The following is a 20252-nucleotide window of genomic DNA, read 5'->3' on the forward strand; positions in this document are numbered from 1 at the left end:
TATTACATCCAGCTGGTCGACACTAACACCTTACGTTAAGAGCACTGGCAGTTAGCCTCTCGGGTTTAAACTGAGTTGTTGTCAATGTGTTCTCTAACATGCAGCTGTAGTGTTAGTCCCAGACTAATGCGGTCTTGTATTGACTCACTAAGCCCATATCAAATTTCTTTTCAGAGTTATTTGATTGTGTGGCCTTGCATCAATACAGCACTGTGGTTCACTGAATCTTTTTCTGTAGAAATACCCATAGTGTCGATCAAGTGTTCTTCAAAAGACGTGGACTTCGACAAATTTGTCATTCTATGTAAAATATTCTTCCACACAGTTACCTTTTACATTTAGTAAGCTTGCTCGAAATTAATGAATCCTCTCATGGGGAAAGAAAATAGCATATGTAACCAAGAATTAATTAAGCCTATGAAAGAGTCTGGAGGTAGTTAAAACAGATGTTTTGCATTTACCTAGAATAAATGTTTGTTGAAGACTTTCCATGAGAGTTTTTAGTTTGTCCTGTCATTACAAGCCTTTCAATTTCTTGTTGAAAAAAAAGTACATAACAATATTCCTCAGCCAGTGGTGAAACGCTTATCTGAACTTCAGTGTGGGTAAGTCTCAAGGAAGAGTATGGGTTGGCTTCTCTATGAGGGCTCAGAGTGGTAAGTACTATCCAGTGACCAGTAATATAATCAAAGCTCTCTGCAGTGCATGACTAATGACAGACTCTAATGAAGGGGGTGGGTGTCATAAAAACACCCCTTCTCCACTGGAAACCTCAAGCAGTTGACCATCACTATCCTTATGGGGCTTGTCAGGGTCAGATATCAGTGAGGATAGGCCGTTTTCACAAGCTGAGATTATTTGATCACAGATACACAAACATGTACATTTCGACTGAGGAAAATTCAGAATCTTAAGATTTTGGTTCCCACATTTCATTATTTGGAATGCGAATTAAGTTGGCCATGCCCTACATTCCAAACATACATTTTCAAGAAAAAAAAGGGTTGACTTTGGCTTTTTAAGGCCATGTTCACACAGCAGCAACTCACACCCTTAAATTTTCTCACAACTGCATTCTCAGGAAACCCACGCTGTGTGAACGGAACAGGACTGGACAACTGCACTGCGAGAGAGCCTCTCTGTGCAGCACTAACGCGTGTCTGCCGTGTGTTATGGCTTTTCATGTGTGGTTTCGGTAACTTGCAGTGACGGATATATGAGCTGTATGTCATCTGAAGGTTTTAGGTCTAAGAATTTAGTAGTAGGAAATTGCTAGTTATCCAATTTTTTATATCAGCTATGCATTTCGTTAATTTTGTGAATTGGTAAGTTTCATTAGGGCTTGAATAAATATAGAGCGGAGTATCATCAGCGTAACAGTGAAAATTAATGGCATGCTTCATAATGATATCTCCCAAGGGTAGCATGTACAGAGTGAAAAGCAACGGTCCTAGTACTGAGCCTTGCAGTACTCCATATTGAATTTGTGATCGGTACGACATGTCTTCGTTTACTGCTACAAACTGATAATGGTCAGATAAGTATGATTTGAACCATGCTAATGCAATTCCACTAATGCCAACATAATTTTTGAGTCTATTCAAAAGAATGTTGTGGTTGATGGTTTTAGATCTAGACACTGTTCTCCACTGCTTCTGTCATTTTTTTTGTTCTATGAGTGACTCAAATGCTCCTCTTTCCACACAGATATAAAAAGCTGCTCTCAGTTAATGAAGATTTGACTGATGAACGCTCAGATTGATTAGACTCTTGTCATGCCATAGGTGATAAGACTTATCCTTTTTTTTTTTTTTTGGACGTTGCCATATTTGATATTATTTTGGTCACAGTCGCTATGGTTACTAATAAGAGAATATGGACTTGACTCACGTTGATATAGACAGTATTCGAGATGCTACTTTAAGTCGCTGTTTGAATGGGCCATTTCGAGACTCACACCTGTAAGTAAATGGGGTTGTCAATCCCCAAAATTGACGGTGTGAATGTTTTTTCTATCATGGTCTTTAAATCAGTTATATATATAATTTTATAATGTATAATAACTAGCTGCTTTCTCTAATCATCCTTGAAGCAGCTAACAGCAGGATATGTTCTTGTGAAGGAACAACTTGAGCCTTAAGAAAGATCTGCTAATAGATGTGCATGAGAGAGGGGGGATGAAAATGAGATGGTAAAGAGACTCTCAGGGGGCAACTGTCTAATTCCCCGTTTAGCATACAGCAGAGCCGCTCTTTGCTGTCAGATGGTTTACCAGCACTCTCATTTCTCCACCATCTGCATTCGTCCGCTCTTTCCTAATACGTCTGTATATCTATCTCAGCCCCACACACCTACGCCATCAGCAGTACTCGGTGATTTCCTTTCCATGTGTCCTGTTTTGTGAAGGTGCGAAAATTGGTGAGGGGCAAAACTTCCTGGCAATGATCTTTTACTTAGAAAATGTCAGGAGAAAACGTAGGAAAACGTAGATCAAGAGAAAGGCCAGGGGAGAGAGTATGAAAGTGAAAAGTAATTTGCTACAATAAGCAGAGGCGTAGTTTTCAAGCGCTATAAAGTCCCCTGTAATCGCTTGACATTGTAAGGACCTCTCAGGTTTAAAGGGCTCTTGCTGGATATGTTTATCTCTTAGTAAAAGTAGCACCACAGCAAGTGCCCATTTTCCCCCTTTGAGAGAATTTTAGTGTGAACACCAGCTGTAAATATGAATAACAATCTGTTTTTGATATCATTCCACAACATTTATTAGAGTGTGTTGACTAGAATCTCTGTGCCTCTTTTTGTAGGGCTGCCATGTTGCAGGTCTTTCATTATGAATGAGGAAAATCAAAGTAATTCATCTCTCTTTCTGCATAGGTAGCCAGATAGAGATACACCTACCACATTGTCATTAAGTCTGCTAGTGCACTTGGCTTTACTGAGTGGGTCTGTTGGGTTTCTCTGTTGGCTGGTGGTACTGAATTTTGGATCTCTATATCTCTATCACTCTTTCAGAATATATTTTTTTCCCCCACATACCCTAGTATATAGACCACCTTAGATTTCCTATTTGACTGGCTGGCATCTTTACAATTTATGGCAATTGGGTAGGGGTGGGAGGTTCAGATTTCTCACGGTTCGGTTTGTGCTATGTTCAGAAAAAAATAGGACAATTGTCAAATAAAGATAAAGAAAATAAAAACAAATGATCTAACTACAAGAAAAAGCACAAATAAATACATGAGAGCTAAGATACAAATAAAATAAACAATGCTTTACAGGTATCTAACAGTAGTTTTCAGGTACAGAAATTGAATAAAGTAATCAAATATAAAATAACACTTTGTCGTTCGATTAACATTAAAACACATAGAGCAGGAATATTAGACTGCTGTCCCTTTAAGACATAATTCAAAGATTCAGTACACTGATACTGATACACATGTGTTGTCTATATTGTTTTTCTCCTAAGACCTACTGTGTTTGTTAGGATACTCGCTAAGATGGGCATGTTGAAATAATTTTTGAGTGAATTTGTCCATTTAGGTGCAAGACTTGAAAGAGAATTTGCGCAAGAGTATTTGAGCGCGCGTGAGTTCTCTTTCGCGTCTTACGGATGAATGTTTAAATTGGCAAGGTTTAAATGAGTTTAGTTTAAACACAGATAGCAACGTGAGATGGTCATAGAGCTTTTGGCACGTCATTGAACATTTGTTTACAATGAGTGACTGTTTTGTCCATGTTCTTTTGATCATCGCTGTTGTAACGTATTAGGAATCCAGAATGCATATCCATCGACTGAAACATACATTAGCCGAATCCGTCTGTCTGTTTTGCACGTTGTTTTCAACAAACTATATTATAGATGCATCGTCAGATTTGGGATGAATCGCGGTGCAAGCAAGTGCCGAACCGTGGGTGGAGAACCGAACGGTTTGATTTTTTTTTTTTTTTTACAGCGAACCGTCCCACCCCTACTATTGGGGTGGATCAATCCACCTGAAATAAAGTTAATATAACTGCTGTGCAATTATTACATTTTTTCATTTGACTTCCAGGCTGGTCTTTTAGTGTGGAAAAACGTATTTCTGTCCAACCTCTTTTAAACTGTACATAAAAACAAAACTGGCTTAAAAGTAGATGGTTCTTGCACCTTATTACACCATATTACACCTATACTGCCTGTTTGGGATAAAGGCACAGCCTTTTTAAATTGTTGTACTGTCTTGAGCAGGGGTGCCCAAATCTGCTCTTGGAGGACCACCTTCCTGCAGAGTTTGGTTTCAGTGTGCTCCAAAACACCTGCATTAACTGGTTCAGGTGTGATTGGTTATAGTGGACTTCATGGTTGGTATTCCAAGAGCAAGATTGGACAACCTTGGTCTTGAGGTCCTATTTCGGGGGTGTCCAGCTACAACGTTTTCAAGTTGTTTGTCCATGGAAAATGTAATAAATATATATAATAATATAATAATATATAATTATAGACATATAATAAACCTACATTTTGCATAAACAATAACTATTCAGGTACACAACCATGTGACAATTACACAAAATTAAAGCCTACAAGGCTGTGGGGCTGAAATGTTTAAAAAAAAAAAAGGCATCTATTCTGACACTATTGGTTGCCTCAGTTTCCCGGTTTTGTCCTTGGCAGAGGTTACGCACCTGATGTTGGTCCAGAATAGACAAGATGGACACGTGTGTGTGTGTGTGTGTGTGTGTGTGTGTGTGTGTGTGTGTGTGTGTGAGTGACTGAGTGCGTCAGCTGCTGCATATTCTCACACAGTCAGCGTCTGACATATCAGTTTACTTCACTCGTGTGTTCCTCCAAGCACACTAATATGGCTCATTAGAAGGGATTCCTTTCATTTCCAAATCAGCACAAGAACTCACATCTTCCCCTCACGATTTGTAAAAGATCCTGATTCTAGCAAGAACGCACCTCATGACCGTCTATTCAGTCTAACCTGTTCTCTATACATCCCCTGCCTTCCTTAACCTCTGCTTTCATGTCCCTTTGGGTCATGTGAGTAATAAGACCATGTTGAATGCACAGGTGCGCTTTGTGTGTGTGGTTTTAAGAGATGATGTTTTGTGTGTCTTAAGATGGGATAAAGAATCTACAGCCCAGTTCCAAAAGGAACCCATGATATGCAGTTGCAGTCTTGTGAACTTGTGATAGGCACTGTGTGTGTTTCTGTAAAGTCCACAAATCTGTAGAGTGTTCCTTTTGTCAATTTAGATTTCAGAAGGACAGTCATAAGCTCCTGATAGGCACATTTTGCCTAACCTATACTAACAGACTTCTTCTTGACCAGCGTGGTCTCGAATCCAGTTTTTGTGCATATCTGATTGATATCTGATCAGATTTAGCAAGTGTGAATGGCAAAAAAATCACATAAAATGACATTTTTACAAATCTGTTTCGAGCTACATTCATATGTGGTTAGAAATCCTATTCAAATTGCATTTCTGGAAATCTGTTTCAGTTTGACTGCTCTGATCGGATTTCGTGTGGTTTATGTGACTTTCTCACTCCACAAAAAATGTAAACGTCAGACGTTGTTGTAGGAAACATGCTGAAAGTAGTTGCAGAAACAAGGTTGTGTTGTTGCAAAGTGCCCGGCGAGCAGAAAATGACAATATAAGACATGTTTTGAAATTGGCGGAGACGACAGCACGGAATAAAGCCACGCATACCAGCCTTCTACATTTCTGCTGCTGCCTCATAGGCGCAGTAGTCATCCTGGCGGCTACACATTGTCATGTTTAAATAAGACAATATGTATTGCAAACCCCTCCGTGTTGCGGTTGTTGTTGTTTTTAGCATATACCTACCAACGCAACGTCATTGCCATAGAAACCGATACAGATATTCCGGAAAACGAAAGAGCGGCATGGACACACAAATCGGATCTGAACAGTTGTGATTCACAATGTGGACAGTCAATAGGTTTAGATCAGATTTCAATCAGATAAACAAATAATGGTCCAAGTCTCAAGATATTTTGTTCCTAGATATGGTTTAGGTCCATCCTTCAGACCTGTCACCCATTTTATCGCCCACCACTTATGGCAGTTTTTCCCCAACCTTGTTCCTGGAGGCACACCAGCTGTACATATTTTCTTCCTAATAAAACAAACCTGATTCAACTCATCTGCTCATTAGTAGAGATTTCAAAAGCTGGGCAACTCTGGCCCTTGAGATCCACTTTCCTGCCGAGTTTAGCAGATCAAATTTTTGTCTGATCAAACTCACCTGCCTGTAGCTTTCTAGCAATCCTGAAGACCTTGATTAGTTTGTTTAGGTGTGTTTGATTAGGGTTGGACCTACACTCTGCAGGAGGTTGGATCTTGAGGGCCAGAATTCCTGCTCTAAAACCTGAAATGGATGAATCAGTTAAGAGAGACAAAAAGTGTACTGTTGGTATGTCTCTGGGAACAGGGTTGGGAAACACTCGACCGTGATTAGAGGTCATTCCAGCAACATGAGCAACAGCAATCTTTTCCAATGCATCAAACTTGACTTGCTAACCTCTAGTTATTTAATTGCTATTATTGTGAACTTCCCTTTAGAAAGAAGCCATGAACTACCAGATTTGGGGTGTCCTTAGCACAAACACTTCAGAACATGCTGCGCACTAAAGTTTAAAACTTAGAATTTAGAGGTTTGTTCCCTTATGCAGTATGTCCAATAGTAATAGTGATGCTTGTAATAGAAACAACGGCTAATAAAAGGAAAGGGTCAGAAAAGAGCGTAATGTCTAGGAGGGCCTTTCATCATTCCAACAAAGCGTACCTTCTTTCCACTGATCCCATATCATTATTACATTTATACTCAAGCTGTGAATGCTGCTTTTATCCTCATTCACGCAGAAGGCATTGATTTTTGCACTCTCTGTTCCAGCAACTGTCTACAGTGAGATTGCTTTGGATGTGAGAGAAGTCTTTCCTACACACACACACACACACACACACACACACGGCACAGTCTCAAGCCATATGATCAGCCTTTTTGGACGTGATATTTGCAGGTTTGATTGGGAAATTAAACTAAGGCCTGATTCACACTGCATGCAAATGTTTTCCAACACACATATTTCAGTGCCCATATTAAAGGTTACAGTTTTCACACTGCCCACTTAGTGCAGTGCTGCGTAGCAGAAGTGTATACAGATTCTTTTTTGGTGCTGAGCTTTTGTTAGTACATACTTAAGCATGATGAGCAATGAAAGTGTACTGTAAAATATTCATCAATAACTTTGCAATATAGGTGAAATAAACAAAATAATGGAATGAACTATTCACACAGTGTTGGAATGTATGTTTGTTGGACATGATGCAAGTTTCACATGCTGTGAAATATTTTCCATTCAGTGACTAAAACCAGGTGACGTGAACAGTTTATAACAGTTTGGGGTCTCTAGGTTTTGTAATCTTCTGTGTAGATTAAAGGGTTAGTTCACCCAAAAATGAAAATTCTGTCATTAATTACTCACCCTCATGTCGTTCCACAGCTGTAAGACCTTAAGATATTTTTGATAAAATCCGATGGCTCAGTAAGGCCTGCATCGCCAGCAATAACACTCCCTTTTTCAATGCCCAGAAAGCTACTAAAACATATTTAAAACAGTTCATGTGACTACAGTGGTTCAACCTTAATATTATAAAGCGACTAGAATACTTTTTGTGTGCCAAAAATAACAAAAAAACAACTTTATTTAACAATATCTAGTGATGGGCGATTTCAAAACACTGCTTCATGAAGCTTCGAAGCTTTACGAATCATTTGTTACAAATCAGTGGTTTGGATTGCATATCAAACTGCCAGAGTCACATGAACTATTGAAGTTTCAAAACACTTAAGATGTAACGAAGCCTCGTTTACTGAAATAATGGGATTTTGGCACTCTGAACCACTGATTCGAAACAAATGATTCGTAAAGCTTCGAAGCTTCATGAAGCAGTGTTTTGAAATCGCCCATCACTAGATATTGTGGAGTAAAGTCGCTATTTTGTTATTTTTGGGGCACAAAAAGTATTCTCGTCACTTTATAATATTAAGGCTGAACCACTGTAGTCACATGAACTGTTTTAAATATGTTTTTGGTAGTTTTATTGGCATTGAAAAAGGGAGTGTTATTGCTGGCGATGCAGGCCTTGTTGAGCCATCGGATTTTATCAAAAATATCTTAATTTGTGTTCCGAAGATGAACGAAGGTCTTACGGGTGTAGAACGACATGAGGGTTATTAATTAATGACAGAATTTTAATTTTTTTTACTTTTTAAAATATGTGGTGTTCTTCATGTCTTTCAAATTACTTTTCAGAAGTTTGTAATGTATAATTCTCATTGACTAACTCTTGATAGCCATTTATAATTCTTTTTACAAGAAGTACTCTATGTAGTGACCCAGAATTCACTTTTTTTTTTTTTTTTTTTTTTGTATAGAGCTGATTTCAAAGCTTTCAAAGAATCAGCTATGTTAGGATCATAATTTTAACTGACTTGCACATCTGACTAAATTGAACCAAATCTGTAGGACAGTAGAAATAAAACTGAAATAATTATTTCTTAATGACTTCTGAAATGATAATGACGTAAGCATAAGGCACTTTTGTGCAAAAAGTTTGTTGAATTGTTTGTGCAGTATGAATTTAACCTCCGAAATGTTAAATATGTGAAACATCACAAACTCAGTGCCTTCTGTGTCTGCTATAAATAATATATTTATATGCTGTAAGATATTTATACATATTGTTTGCCTGGAAAATGCTTCTTGATAGCATAAGATGGGAGTAAGGAGTCTTTTTTCCCTTATTTTGGAACCATTAAATATGAAAAGGTTGTTTTAGTATTGTTGCACACCTCATATGTGGTGGATAAACGATGCAGTTAGCTTCATAAATCTATCATAGCACTTCATAATAGTGGGATACAGGCCTAAATTAAGAATTTAATGTTTTGCTCCTTTTAGGGCTGGGTAAAAAATATCGATTTCTCGATTTTAATCGATTCTCATTTTTACTAACCGATATCAATTCTTAATTCACCAAGAATCGATTATTCTAGTCTGTTTTCAGTTGATGAATGAGCAAAATATGTAGCTCCTCACATCCAATAATCGCAATAATCTTTGTGCTTTGTTACTTTTGATATGAAGCAAAGTCTCAGATTTCAAATGACGTCCATCTTATTATGAGATTAAAAAAATAAATACCGTTTTGGCGCTGTTTAATGTGGCGTGACAGATCGCTTTAGCGCCTCAGTTAAAGAGAAGCGGCAGCACGAGCGCATGTGAACATCCACTTTAATACCAGTTACAGCGTGAAATAAACATGACTAAACATCTGAAGGTATGTTAAAATATACAGTACAACTTACCGAAATCCATATCATGTCTCGTGTAATAGCTCAACCAGTGTTTCAACCTCGGAAAGACGTCAATAAAACAGCTTGTAAACAATGTCACGTAACGCCAAATTTACCTCAGAAAAACATATTCAGTGACCATGAACTCATTAGTCAGCTAGAAAAGTGTACTCTAGAAAGCAACATTCTGATCAATATAGCTGTGCACTGTTACATATTCATTATAATTTTTAATGTTCTTCAATATTTAATGCATGTTTGAATAAATTTAAATGTTTATATTTCAAAAAAACGAATTGGAGTAGAAGTATGATTATGTAATTCTAGACTTTATTTATAATAAAAACATTGAGTGTAATTTAAGTGTTTGTATTATAAATATGTTAATTTAGGTCTAACCTTCAATATTATTATAGTAGTACCAACTGACTTACATGTGTAGTTTACAGCATTAGTTGAGAGATTTTTTTTCCTCTAGAAAATTTGCCATGTACTGTAACTGAAATACTACATCCAAAATAATTGATATCGAATCGTAATTGTAATCGAATCGAATCGAAAGCATGTGAATAGGAATCGAATCATCGTGAAAATTGTGTCAATACCCAGCCCTAGCTCCTTTGATAAAATCGTGGATTTTTTTTATGCTATGGTTGACATTTCTGTGGAATTGCCATATGGAGGACAAAGTTAATTAGATTTTTTGCTGAGAAAATCTCCCAAAAATCTCCCAGATACTGAGGCCTGTTCACACCTTGTTATACTAAGTACAAAAAATGCATAGTACAGCTCTTTCAGACCATAATGTCTCCTGTGTCATGTTCTGTAGGCCTGTAAGCCTCTCTGGGTGTTTAGTTTGCGTGCATGACTTTATTTACCTCTTACTCCTGTTTCTCTCAGTTATGTGTCTGTATTTAGAACTGCTGCACTCTGGTCTTGTGTATCACGGGGGCCTCATTACCACTTGCTCGCGTTTGTATGTCAAGTCATATATTAACTCTAGGTCTGTTACTCATCTCTAAACCAAAGCAGAAATTGACCTCATAGGGAATCTCATTATGAGAATGAGTTTTCTAAAACTGTGAGGGGGAGAGTTTTACGACTATGTCCTATATAAATTCATTTATTTGTTTGTTTGTTTTTATCGACAGGAAGCTCTTCCACTGCCCAAATCTCTGAAACATGACAAAATGAGTTTTATTTTCAGTTAAGATGTTGAATGGCAAACATTTATAATCTCAAAACCATTAGGGTGTTTTTTTCCCATCATTATTCAGTTTGGTGTATTGAGGACCTAAGGGGTTCTTGCAAATGTCTCACTACTGGGTCCATGTCAATTCATGATGTGCTCATCCCTAATAAATTAGCCTGGAAATCAATATTAAACCAGTTGCTGAGGCAATATTTGTGACTTCATATTTTGTAACATTAAACTGTGACTTTCCTGTGGTCTAAGCTTCCCACAGTGATGAAAAAGCTCTATTCTGAACTGAAAGACATTACATAACTGTCAGCATCAGACAATTTTCCCCCTGCCTTTGATAGCCAACGTTTTAGTTACTGGTTATAAAAATATATTTTAGTTGTTTCAAAACCCCCTAAGACACAATTACTTTTCTGTAGGCCTATGTTTAGTCTGCAGATTTTGAATCTGTCATCCTGTGCTCATGGTCACTGTGTCTACAGGCCTCAAGAGATAAAATGTCCAGAAAATGGCATTGTGCTTTTGTCATTGTGCTGACAAAAGAAAGCCAGACAGTTGGATGGTTGTTCTTTTGATCTTTGGGGAGAAACTTGTCGTGCTGCCGTTAACTGTGACTGGCTTATCAACAGAAATACACGTGGTTGCTTTATGACAGTTCTGCTGTTTGGCATGAGAGGCAAGATGACAGCACTCTACAGGGCAAAATTCGAAAGCCAGTGACCATGACACATGATATTGAGGTTGATAATGATATTTCAGCCCTTCACAGAGAGATAACTTCATAACTTTGCGTTTCTTGGATATCCCCACCTAGTATCTAAAGACATGAGCTGTTTCAGCAGTTTCATGCGGTGATAAGCAGAACTGCTGTGTGAAGATATCTGGTCGTAAACACACAAGAGAAAAAGCAGCTCTCTGTTTTTGCTAGATCAACGTGACTGGAGAGGTGGCAGATCAGATTATTTTTCTATTTTGTGTACAATTTAAATGTATTTATTATCCCAAGTCGAACCTCTTAACCGTACTGCTGTTCTTTTTAATGTTCTTGCATATTAATACACGGGGTACAATTAACAAATCACACCAAGCATGCACTTTTAACCTCAGGTCATCATAAACAATTACTGCCAGTGTACTGGGTTAATTGAAGTCTCACAGCTGAGCACAACACTGGCTTTCCAGCAGACCTCTTACTTCATCTGAATGGCTGGCACAATAGATTCACTACATAAACATGCTCCATTACCTTTCATGCAACATAAAACCTTTGAGTTGTCAAAAGGACTTCAACTTTCTTTGTCCCAGCATATTTATCTTCTAATGACTGTTTAATATCTGCATTCATACAAGCAGAAGTACTGCATATATTTTAATTTAGCCCTGCTCCTTTTCAGCACTGTGCTCATTGTGTTCTGTGTTTCGGTTTGTATTTCCGCAGCATAAAGGTTATGAACTGCTCTTTTTAAAACTTTCCCAGTGTACTGACATTTGTTATGACATGCGCTTCAAACATTACAATGCTCATGATAACTTTAGTTAACGTAGTTAATAAGTAAATCCACTCACCAGCTAATTACTCTGACACATCGTAAACCCGAATAAGTTGGCTAAACTCAAAAAATTTGAGGCAACACACGTTAAAAATAGTATGGTATAGCACTTGCTGAATGAGTACAGCAATATAAAGCATTTAACATTGCTCTCAAACCAAACCACATGCACCACTTATCACCATGCTAACTCTCCAAAAACCCACATTTACAGAAACTCTTCTAAATTAGCATAACAAAACATTAATCTCTACTAAATCTCCCTTACTATTAATCTTGCGCAAAAAACATTATATAACACTTTTAGAATTTACTCTCCCTTTTGAATGCTAATGGGCAAGGCATGCTGGGAAATAGAAATCTCAGCTCAGTTTCAGTTAAACTTAAGTTAGTCTAAATTAAAAGAATGGAGTTCATACAACTCAAAACAATGGAACAGTTCAGTTTACTTGAAATATGTCAGTGCTGTGAACTCAAAAGAAAAATAAAGTTATAAATACTCATAAAAGTTCATTTGACTGAACTAATTTGTTCAATTTAATTTTGTCCTACTCAAACTAATTAAGTATTTTGAGCATTAGGGTTTACAGTGATCTCCCACTTAACATTAATCTTGCACAAAAAACATTGTATAACACTTAATTTTAACATTTACTCTCCCTTTTGAGTGCCATGGGCAAAGCATGCTGGGAAATAGAAATCAGTTTCAGTTAAACTTAAGTTTGTCTAAATTAAAAGAAATAATTTAATAAAACTCAAAACAATGAAACAGTTCAGTTTACTTAAAATATATCAGTTCTGTGAACTTGAAAGAAAAAGAAAGTGCTAAATACTTAATACTTAAAAAAGTTAATTTGACTGAACTAATTTTAATTTAAGTTTGTCCTACTCAAACCAATTAATTATTTTGAGTGTTAGGGTTTACAGTGCAGCAATGCCATAGAAATGTACAAAGCTACTGCAAAAACGGATGTTCGAACACAAAATTCTAAAATTCTAATTTCTCTACCGCATAAGGCCTATATAACAACAGTGCTTTGGGTGACACAAGTTTGAATCTTATTACTTTTCACCTCTGCTGTAACTGTCCTTTTTATATAAAAAAAAACACTAAACTATGCCAGTGTGTGGAGGGTACTCATAACAGAGATCATTTATAATTTTTTTATGCATAATCCACGTGTATATTTTGTAAGTATTGTGAAGAATTTAAATGGTTGAAATTATTTTTTTTTTTTTACTGATTATTTATTTTGTCACTCGCTCCCAGGTGTCTGAAATGACTAATTTAACGTTAGCATTAAACGGATTGTGCGATAGTCTTTTCTTCCCTATCTGAGTGAAACAGCTTCTTGAAAAAGAAAAAATGTGAGGCAGGACTTGATTTTTTTTATTGGGAATTGACTGGATTGTTGTCGTTTTCTATTGCTGTAATCTCATGTGAGTGACAGGTTGATGCCTATAACCAAGCGAATTTGGGCAAATCCAATGATTACTTCTACTCCTGAAACATGGCCTGGTATTGTAAAAACCTGGAAGTTATGCAAAGCCAACCAATCAGATTACTGCTTGGCAGATTGAGAGCGTGCTTGCCATTTTTGAGTGCAATATGTATCAGATGGTCAGTGAAAAAGACTGTAAGACTGTGATGCCTAATGGTTGAGACTACAAGAAACTCCTGACTGTTGTATTATAAGTGGATGTTGCAAAAGTAATGGCGTTTTTGATGAGACGATTTGAAGAAGGGATATCCTCATAGCTTTCAAAGGGCAGGGATAATTGCCGCTGTCATGGATGAGTGGACGAGAGGTTCACTCATGCCTGAGACTGTGTCAGTTCAACAAAATGATTTAGTTGCTCGCATTGACTGCCCTGTCACTACTTCCCGCTTAAACACTGGTGACACAACGTGTTTGAAATCCCATCACTGGCTGTGCATATGCAGGCCTATTATTTTCTCTCTATTACTTTCTTCTCGTTCCTGAGGTGATGGACATGACACCTTTTATCTCTCACTTTGGGAACTGTACAAATACACTGCAGAAGTCGAGAGTGAGATCTATAGGCTTGGCGCCTGCATTAGCTTTGCAGACATTTGAGTCCTTGACCCTGCTCAACCTGTGCTAAACCTCGCCTACATATTCCCTCACACCCACGCTGTCCCCTGCTGCTTTCTGCCTCTTTGATGCGACATACCACCTGCATCTGTCTGTAATACTGAGCTTTTGCATTATTAATTTGTAATGTGTGTAACTGGCCGTAATTGGATAGGGAACAGCTGCTATATGATGAGTAAAATGAAAGGAGGTGTTTTTGCTATGGTTGTATCGGTTCATATTCCAGTTTGTATCAGTGAATACTTGGTACATTGCAACAATTTGCCGAATTGGTATTGCAGATATTTGTTTTCCCAAGAGCCCATTTTACTACACTGAAAAATACATGGCAATATACAATTACAGACAAAAAAAAATTAGCTTTCTCTGAAATATTTCTGTTCTCTCTCTCTCTCTATAGAGTGCTGCAATGATGGCATATTTTTGTAGGCCAACTTGGAAGTAGCACTTTGGTCCCTCAACAACAAACCCAATAGGATTTATGTCTATAAACAAATTGCATGACTTCAGCGTCACCAGCATTAAGCTCTTGACAACTCTCTATCAATCTTTATTTAAAAAACATTTTCCCTTAAAGTTTGATTTAGAGTAGGTTACAACTCAGAAAATCATGTATCATATAGAATTTCAAGTTTCCCACCTGTGAATACAGCTTCGCTTTGTCATTCATGTGTTTATTTCCACTTGAAGGGCACATTATTTTATTATCATTTCTTGTTCTTGAATGTCACATTTTCAGAGAATGATATTCTATATTTCCTCCTTTCCTGCAGGAGGCGCTGTCCATTTCCCTTGCAAGTCACCAGACTATCAGGAGAGCACACGGTCTGAGAACAGGTGCCAGGTCTGCTCTCTTCTGCCACCCCAGTGCCACTCTGACAGCCCAGGTGAGTGTTTCACACATGATTTATTCACAGTCTGAGCTACTGTGCAATGCAACGCTTGAGAAATATTTATAAGCCCTGTCCCAAATGCTGATCATAAGCCCTCTCAGTCTCTACATTTGTAATGTAACATCCCATATACTGTTGAGGGCTTGTCTGCACCAGTGTGAGGTCAGCAAAAGAGAACTTGAAGGGCGCAAAGCTTCTTGACTTCACTATCAGGCTGCAAATCCATATAATGTGCACTATTTGTGAATGTTTCCCAAGAGAGTGACATCTCCTGTTTCTTGCTCCAGCAAAAAAGAAGCATTTAAAATCATAATTTTATATTTTTGTTGAAGCTATTAAAGTCTTTACTAATATAGACTTAAAATGAAGGTTAACTAATTTGCTGTTTTGAGGTAAAACTTTCCTTTTCCTTGTGTAGGATTAGTCGGTTATGCGTAATTCTATGGGTGGAGTTTACAGAGCTTAGCTCCATGTAAAGACTAGTTGCATCACGTTGCATCATAGTTGCATCACATCCTTTCCATTCATTTCCCTTTCTGATCTTCTCATGCAGTCGTTGTATATTTGAAACATTTATTTAAATGTATAATAAAATACATTTAAATAAATGTTTCAAATATACATTTATTATTAATTATTTCCAGGTCATTTTTACGAACAACATTATGAAGGACAGAGAAGAATGACTACAATTTTTACCTGTGGTAATAAACAGCATGTCATAGATGCAGTCCACAGACCTGAAAGCATAATTTACTTTCTTTCTGTACTTTCCTGGACTTATTATGCTCAATCCATCAGGGCACATTATTCTAAAAAAAAGGTCTTTCATCTATATCTATTTGTTTTTGTTTTTTTTACACAGCCAGACACATAACCTTTTAAAGGATTCTTCATTTGATAGCGTGTGCGAACACAGGTGCTTGCCAGTTGTTCACTCACAAACAATGGCCCTAGCTTGTGTTGACACTGTAACGGAGGCCAGCTAGTGAAAGCTGTGCAGGTAAGCCTCACTCCTCTGATCTCAAGAGGCGCACTAGCAACTGACACTAGAGACTGCGGTCTTTAGTGTCCTTGTTAGTACGCCCGCTTCCCATGCCGGAGACGCCAGTTCGAGTCCTGGACTGAGCGTGGCGAGTAGGACCGAATGGGTTACATTTGGTGCTGTGACCCGGATGGGAGTGAGGTTTACGGGGGTGAGTGTAACGAAAGCAAGCTAGTAAGAGCTGTCCATGTAAACCTCACTCCCCTGATCTCAAGTGGCGCACTAGCAACTTGACGCTAGAGACTGCGGTCTTTAGTGTCCTTGTTAGTACGCCCGCTTCCCATGCCAGAGACACCGGTTCGAGTCCCGCACGGAGCGTGGTGAGTAGGACCGGATGGGTTACATTGGTGCCGTGACCTGGATTGGAATGAGGTTTAGGGGGGTGAGTGTAAAGGAAGCAAGCTAGTAAGAGCTGTCCATGTAAACCTCACTCCCCTGATCTCAAGAGGCGCGCTAGAGGATGCGGTCTTTAGCGTTCTTTTTTGCCCACCCTCCTCCCATTACGGAGACGCTGGTTTGAGTAGGACCAGTTACATTTGGTGCTGTGACCCTGATGGGAGTGAGGTTTAGGGGGGTGAGTATAATGGAGGCCAGCTAGTGAGAGATGTGCAGGTAAACCTCACTTTCCTGATCTCAAGAGGTGCACTAGCAACTAAAGCTAGAGACTGCGGTCTTTAACATCCTTGTTATTGTTCCCGCCTCCCATGCTAGAGATGCAGGAGTGGTGCAAGTAGGACCGGAGGGGTTACACCACCTTGTGCATAAAATTCAAGGCTCATATGTGATTTGAGTGTGGTTAGAAAAAGCCCAAAGTATACTTTGGTTTTTAAGCGTACATAAGGAAATGCATACAGTGTGCATGACACAAATTTCATTGTGCATGTGTTGAAAGTCTTTGAAAGGCTGTGTGTTCACATGCACGCATATGCTTTTGTGAAACTGTGGTTGATGGACCTCATTCTCTAATGAATGATGATTCTGACTTAATGATTCCCAGAGGCTTTTTATTTTGCCATACTCGTGAAGAGCAATCCCCGCATAATCGAATTGATGTCTCCTGTAGTAGCATTCTTTAGCATGATCATTTCATCCTGGTTTTTACTCATTGTAATTCCCTTTGACAGGAGATCAATTCAGCTAAATCTGCCCAGAGAAACATTAGGATTGGCTTTTTCTTAAACACTAGTTTGGTTTGCAAAACCAGTGAGGCGTACACATGATATTAAAACATCCCTGCAAGGGAAAGTGTTCACATATTTCAAATAGGGATGCGTATCTTCTTCCTGCCAGTGTCTGTGACATGAAAAATGTATGATCAGAGGAGGATATTTGTTGTGTGAGTGCTCGCCATGCTTCTTGCTCATGCATTAGGATGATTCTCTGTGTGTGTGTGTGTGTGTGTGTGTGTGTGTGTTTTGATTTTTGAAATGGAAAAAAGTGTGACCTTTAGAAAAGTCCCATTTTCAAAGTGTTGAGTGTGAAATGGAGGTCTTCTCTTTCCTACCCGAGGAATTTGATGAAGGAATAGATTATAGCGCATTATCAACCTCTTTAGGATAGTAGAGAGAGAGTGCCAAGACTTTTTCTCTCTCTCCTTTCACCTTTTTCTCTCAAGCTGTGTCTTTACTGCTGCAGAGTGTGTTTTTACAGAAAGAAAAGAGCATGTATGAAAAAGTATTAGGTCCAGTGGCATGTCAGCTGTAAACCTCTTTGAAGTCAGTTAAACCCATTTTAGTTCTGTAATCTGATGTATTTCCAAGTGAAACAGGATATCAGAGACTGTATAAAGGCCCTGATGTACTCACTGCGAATTTCTTTTTCGTTCTTTGCTTTGGGATAAAAAGAAGTCTGAAATACCTGAGCAGCAGACCTGTTGGCGAACATTCTGACGCTGCTGAGAGTGATGTTTAGATGAGTATGTAAATATGTGCTGCGTGCTTTCCTATTAATAACATAATGAACACACAACAAAAATGACAGCGGTGAGAACAGCAGTTAAGAAAGCATCTGATCATAGCGATGTTGATGTTTGCATGAGCTCTGCAATTCGGCACTCCAGTAAAGTCACGTAACGTTTATTTATATACCCTTGTAAAGAATAGATTGTTTTAAAAGCAAGCAGCTTTACAGTATTAAACATGAAAAACAGTGTCTGTTTCTTTCAATTAGAATTGCAACTTAATTTTCTACTATAAAGTGGCTCTCCAGTGTATTCATGTTTTCACTCGTGGACATCCAACCTCGAGGGACTGAACACAAGATATTAACTGGAGAAGATTTCCACATCAAAGAAGGCGGAGCTGCAGAGCCACACCTACCTATTATGTAATCGCCATGACCAATGATAGTTCGAAGGTATTTTCCAGCCAGAGCGAACTTTTCTGGAAAGTTTGCTCTGGCAAGCTGTTTCGAACTCCCAAAACGAACACAAAATTAACTTCATTTTGGCCTGATTTTGACATCACAACAGTTCTTTCTTTAATTTCGCTTGAAGTATATCGGGGCCGAAAAACAGAGATGGTCCACCCGTGCTATGATAGAAATTGTAAATTTCTGCTTTACAGTTAAGACAATTATCTGTTTGACGTTACTCATGAACGTGTACACGCATTGATTGGTGCAGCCTGAAAAAGACATTTTGTGTGATTTGTGCTTGATTTTTGTGTGATTGTTGTCAGATTCTATTTCTTTATTCCCCCCATATTTGAATATATTCAGATATCTAACTTGTCCTAACTGTACGCAGTGCAATAATATTCCTGCGACAGGCAGTTTTGTCTATCCACACCAGGTGTGACACAGCTACAAAATCAATCACAAATTGCATTTGAATTGCAAAACAGCAGTGCATTTTACATACATACAAAGAAATGGATATATAAGTTATAAGTACATAATTAAACTGCTAAAAATAATACCGTTTTAACATTATTCAAAATATATACTCTGTGACTGACTTGTTTGGTTACACATTTCACAGTTTGAATGTTCTTTTAAGTTATTTTTAAGATCTTAAAAGATCTCCATTGTTGCTTTCATATTAAAGTCATGCACAGTGATATACAAACTCAAATGAAACCATTTTAATATCATACAAAACACAACTGGTATCTGAGCTGTCCACTGTGATGCTGCAGAAATAGAAACCATCCCAAAAATAGAATCCCCTGTCGCTCATTGTGTATTTCTGTTGCTTTTGGTTAGGACAAAAACTCTGATTAACATAGAAAAGATACATTTTATTGTATGCTGTATCTGGCTACGACACAGTGTAACATATACTGGAGGAAATACTGTAAAGTTGGATTAGATTTTGGTGATTGAGATTTGATTGGATGGTGAGGAGGTAAAACATTTTAGGCTATGATATGGTTGGTTAGTATGTTTCCCCACCCACATGGCCTCAGTTACATCAGCAGAAAAGTTGAAGCTAATCGCATGGTTGCAGCTTAACCAATGGTATAAGATTGAGGTGGGAATCCAAAGGATTTTTTTTTTTTTTTTGGTAGCAATGCAAGTTTCCATGGATGTTAAAGGTTCTTAATGCAACCATTGATGCCAGCAAGGAACCTTTCTTTTTGAGAATATATCTGACCAATAGCAGATGGAGGAAACCTCTTTGCAAATTGTCATTATTTTTGCATATTGTTTTGCGTAAATTACACTTCACCTTTCCTTTTCTTGCTCCATCAGATTTTCTTTACATTGTTGTTCTGAGAGTTGTTGCCCGAGAGAACAGACGGTCGAAGTACAACCCCTTGCTGCAATACTGAGAATGCAACACGTTTGTGCTCGGATGTTTCAGAACAACGATGCGTGAAATAGAGTTTGCATGGCTAGAGGGTCTGCGTTTATATACTTGAGTAGATGATAGGCTCAGAGGTTTGTTCAAATGAAAGCTGTCGTGGAGTTATTTTTCCAGTCTGTAATATCATGCAAAAATAGTTTAATGAGCTTGTACAAATGTATGAACTTGGTTGTTCCACAGTGTATTTCCCTTTTAAACAATATCAAAAGATTAGGCAATGTTTTGAAAAAATTTGTGTCCTGGTACATTGTATAACCTA

General features: G+C 38.0%; 1 protein-coding gene across 1 annotated transcript in view; it reads left to right on the forward strand.

The window, feature by feature from the left end:
* Positions 1–20252, forward strand: part of mcu (mitochondrial calcium uniporter) — a 96334-nt gene that overhangs the window by 21799 nt on the left and 54283 nt on the right. Inside the window, exon 2 of the mRNA XM_051917703.1 lies at positions 15021–15134. Coding sequence (XP_051773663.1) covers positions 15021–15134 — 114 coding nt within the window. The remainder of the gene's footprint in view (positions 1–15020; positions 15135–20252) is intronic.

The sequence above is a fragment of the Ctenopharyngodon idella genome, chromosome 13 (assembly GCF_019924925.1).
Source record: "Ctenopharyngodon idella isolate HZGC_01 chromosome 13, HZGC01, whole genome shotgun sequence".
Lineage (NCBI taxonomy): Eukaryota > Metazoa > Chordata > Actinopteri > Cypriniformes > Xenocyprididae > Ctenopharyngodon > Ctenopharyngodon idella.